The sequence below is a fragment of the Zingiber officinale genome, chromosome 3B (assembly GCF_018446385.1).
Source record: "Zingiber officinale cultivar Zhangliang chromosome 3B, Zo_v1.1, whole genome shotgun sequence".
NCBI classification, from domain to species: Eukaryota; Viridiplantae; Streptophyta; class Magnoliopsida; order Zingiberales; family Zingiberaceae; genus Zingiber; species Zingiber officinale.
The window spans coordinates 109,154,094-109,157,978 of NC_055991.1; the positions used below are offsets into that span (position 1 = coordinate 109,154,094).

General features: G+C 39.0%; 1 protein-coding gene across 3 annotated transcripts; it reads left to right on the top strand.

The window, feature by feature from the left end:
- The first annotated feature begins 203 nt into the window (after nt 1-203).
- LOC121967269 (sugar transport protein MST3-like) lies at nt 204-3,113 on the top strand. Of its 3 annotated transcripts, XM_042517378.1 has the most exons (5): nt 204-330; nt 414-597; nt 771-1,096; nt 1,727-2,356; nt 2,429-3,113. In XM_042517378.1, exons 2-5 carry the CDS (start codon nt 462-464, stop codon nt 2,912-2,914), a joined length of 1,578 nt encoding a protein of 525 aa, XP_042373312.1. In that variant the 5' UTR covers nt 204-330; nt 414-461; the 3' UTR covers nt 2,915-3,113. The 3 variants fall into 3 exon arrangements, with proteins under 3 accessions (XP_042373312.1, XP_042373311.1, XP_042373313.1); XM_042517377.1 differs by having other exon boundaries at nt 208-597; XM_042517379.1 differs by having other exon boundaries at nt 208-597; nt 771-1,078.
- The last annotated feature ends 772 nt before the right edge of the window (nt 3,114-3,885 follow it).

The window sequence follows — 3,885 nt, forward strand, 5'->3', positions numbered from 1 at the left end:
ATACATTTTTTTTTTGATATATTTAGATCTCTATATATATTCTTTGGTAAATTATCAAAATCTATGTTGCCAACTTATCATTTCTTATCCTCTATTTATTTATTTTTTTCTCTGCCTCACTAAAAAACACGGAACCATGCTTTTGATGTGACCACCGCTGTTAGCAGATATCATTGCCAACGCATTACAGATTCGTTCAACTTTCAATTACTCCTTTGACAAATTGCACGCTGAGACACTATCCTCCCATCTTTATACTGTATCATTGAAGTAGGGACCAAGAAATATCAATGGAATCACTGCCTGACTGCTCCGGAGTTGCTGCCTCCGGTTGCCTGCTCCTTGTGGAGTTTATGTTTGTGGATTTTATTCTGAGATGAAGAAAAGCTTGACATCTGCTCTTTCTCCCTTAGGTACCTACCTTGCTACTTTTATTCCACCAGGTCCTTCAATCATAAGGAATGGCTGTCGGTGCTTGTGTATCTGCTAGAAGCACTAAAAAGGTTTATCCAGGGAAGACCACACCTTTCGTTCTTATTACATGCCTCATCGCAGCCTCCAGTGGCCTCATCTTTGGTTATGATGTTGGAATCTCTGGTAACTACACTCTCTCTTCGGTTTATTTTTACTTCAAAGCTTTGCTTCTGATGATGTTCAATTAGTTTGGTTGAATATTGAATATAATCTTTTACTGACTTTTCCCCCTGATTTTTTAGGGCTTGAATGTATTTTTCTCAACAGAGTTAATCGAACTGTTTTTTTTTTGTCAGGTGGAGTTACCTCGATGGAGTCATTCCTTTCAAAATTCTTTCCATCGGTTTACAGGAAGATGATAGTGGCAGACAAAAATGCTAATCCTTACTGCAAATTTGACAGCCAACTTCTCACAGCTTTCACTTCCTCACTCTACTTGGCTGCTCTGATCACATCTTTGTCGGCATCCAATTTCACCAGAACACTTGGAAGAAAGAACTCCATGCTTATTGGAGGCATCATCTTCCTCCTTGGATCCTTGTTGAATGGTGCTGCCCAAAATGTTGCCATGCTCATAATTGGCAGGATCCTCCTTGGTGTTGGGGTTGCTTTTGCTTGCCAGGTATTTACTCTCATTTTCATGTTAGATAAAGATTAGTAACTTCTGTGATTGCTCATTACTTTCTTTCTTTGACAAGTTTTAGTATCACTCAGAAAAAGGAGAAGACTAGTTCCATAAGTCATTTCCTATCTCTGAGGTTAAGAGACAACATGATACAAAAGAATGTGTGCTAACGGTTCAGATTTCTAAGGAAAATGCAAAGACTGTCTTGTATTTATTATCTTTCCTCAACAAAGACAAATCAGACAGCCAAATTAAAGACAACAATTTCTCCTAACAATAACACACAGGAAAATATATGTAAGAAATGAATCATAGATGAACTTTTATAAACTAACTTGTGGATTCGCTTGTTGTCTATGAAAACACTTATTTATAGATGATGTTGTGCTTCATCCTCTCCTAAAACAATGCCATAACCTTTTCTTCTACAAATGAAAAATGACACGTGTACATTCATCTTGTTTGTTGATCTTCTAGAAATATGTGTTTCAAATCTCTTGATACATACTACCAAACCAAATAAAGGATGTGCCTTGCCAATTCAAAATTTTCAGTGTTTGCAGGGAAAGAAATCAAAGAAGACAACTAAAGACGTTTCTTCTGACACTAAAGTGGTTATAATTACAGGCTGCTCCTCTGTACCTCTCTGAAATGGCTCCTGTGCATCTTCGAGGCATGCTTAATATGGGCTTCCAACTCATGATCACTTTCGGTATCTTTTGTGCCAACCTCATCAACTATGCTACTTCCAAGTTCACAAATAACTGGAATTGGCGCATAAGCTTAGGACTGGCTGCAGTCCCTGCCATGATCATAACTCTTGGATCAATTTTCCTCCCTGACTCCCCCAACTCCCTCATGGCACGGGGTCACCACGACAAAGCGAGGACGATGCTTCAGAAGATCCGTGGAATTCCGAATGTTGATGAAGAGTTCGACGACTTGGTTGCAGCGAGTGATGAACTGAAGATGGTGCAGCATGCTTGGTCCAATGTCATCAAAAGGAAGTATAGGCCACAACTCGTGATGGCTGTGCTTTTGCCAGCCTTACAGCAGTTAACTGGGATCAACGTCATCATGTTCTATGCTCCTGTTCTCTTCAAGACCATTGGATTTGGAAGCAATGGCTCGCTGATATCTGCAGTTATCATAGGCCTGGTGAACATGTTCTCTACTTTGGTCTCAATCTTCACTGTGGACAAGATTGGTAGAAGATCCCTTTATTTGGAAGGTGGACCTCAGATGTTCATTTGCCAGGTAAACGCTATCAATTGAATAGATCTTGCATGTCGAATGATTCAGATTTCAGTCGAGTACCTTCTGTTACAGATTATTGCTGGAACGTTGATTGCGATAAATTTTGGGAGCAGCGAAGAAGCAAACATGTCCAAGTTATATGCTTGGTTTCTGCTTGCCTTCGTTTGCATCTATGTTGCCGGTTTCGCGTGGTCATGGGGTCCGCTGACGATCCTCGTAGCCAGTGAAATATTCCCACTGGAGATTAGAACAGCAGCCCAAAGCATTTTTATATCTGTCAATATGTTCTTCACCTTCATTGTTGCCCAAGCTTTCCTCCAGATGCTGTGCCACTTCAAGTTCGGACTGTTCTACTTCTTTGGAGGTTGGGTGATGATCAGCACCGTGTTCGTCTATTTGTTTTTGCCTGAAACAAAAAACATTCCGATCGAGAAAATGGCCCTCGTGTGGAAAGATCACTGGTTTTGGAGCAAGATCGTTGCGGACGATCATGTCCATAAAGAACAGGACGATGTGGATGAGATGGAAAGCAAGAAGAGGCTGGACTCTACAATCTGAAAATCTAGATGAGTTATAGGATGACCAAAATTTTATATCATAAATTTGCTTTCCTGTACTGTATAATCATTTTCAATTGTGATTTAGGCAGTGGATTGTATTGTTAATTAGCGTATAATCAGATTATCAGGTAGTAACTAGAGATGTGGAATCTAATATTTTTAGCAAATAATATGAAGCAACACATTTTTCAGGTTCATTAAGTGAGTTCAGGTATAATAGCAACACTTGGAACATTTTGTTATTAAGGTATCAAAAGAACACACCACCGAGCAGCACACTAGTGCGTGGATTGCTTGTACTTCGGGCAAATTTTGTTATTCAATCACGCACACAATGCGATATACAAGGAGAATTGGGAGTTTCTTCAAGAAGTCCGGTTGATGCACAAACCACTGTCCACAGCCTTAAAGAAAAAAATGACAAACAAGGCTAGGGTTGATAGCATTGAATTTGGCAGGTGTCAAATTGAACTTCTGAGCCATTGCATAGCAGGCCGCTTTGTTCTTCATCGTACAAGTGGCAAAAATAGGCAATTTTTTAGTCTTAGCATCTCCGTCAGTCCGTATTTAGATTAACACAGAAGAGATAAATCACATATAACTATTAACCTTGAATAGTTGAATAACATATCGGAAGAGGACAGATATCCGGCTATTAGCTAGGATTTAACCTCATAACATTACTATACGTTAGTTAGGAAAATTGTTCCCGTCATACAAGAGTGGTTGGAAAATGATTTTCATACCTGAATGAGGAATTAATGTTGAATATATTCAAATAATAAAAGGATGATCTATTTTAGTTAGACAAAGGCATTGGCTCGCAATGCTTCATGAAATGGAGAAGTCAATATTAATAAAAATCGAAGATAACAATCACATGGAAGGAAAATTCCTCGATCGTTGTTGAGATTTGACCCTTGTTTAATTCTGTAAACCTATTATATGATAACTAACTCAGCTATGCCT

Coding starts and splice junctions, on each gene's coding strand:
- LOC121967269 (XM_042517378.1), top strand. CDS start 462: ATGGCTGTCGGTGCTTGTGTATCTGCTAGAAGCACTAAAAAGGTTTAT. Junction 598..770: donor TTATGATGTTGGAATCTCTG/GTAACTACACTC, acceptor TTTTTTTGTCAG/GTGGAGTTACCTCGATGGAG. Junction 1,097..1,726: donor GGGTTGCTTTTGCTTGCCAG/GTATTTACTCTC, acceptor TTATAATTACAG/GCTGCTCCTCTGTACCTCTC.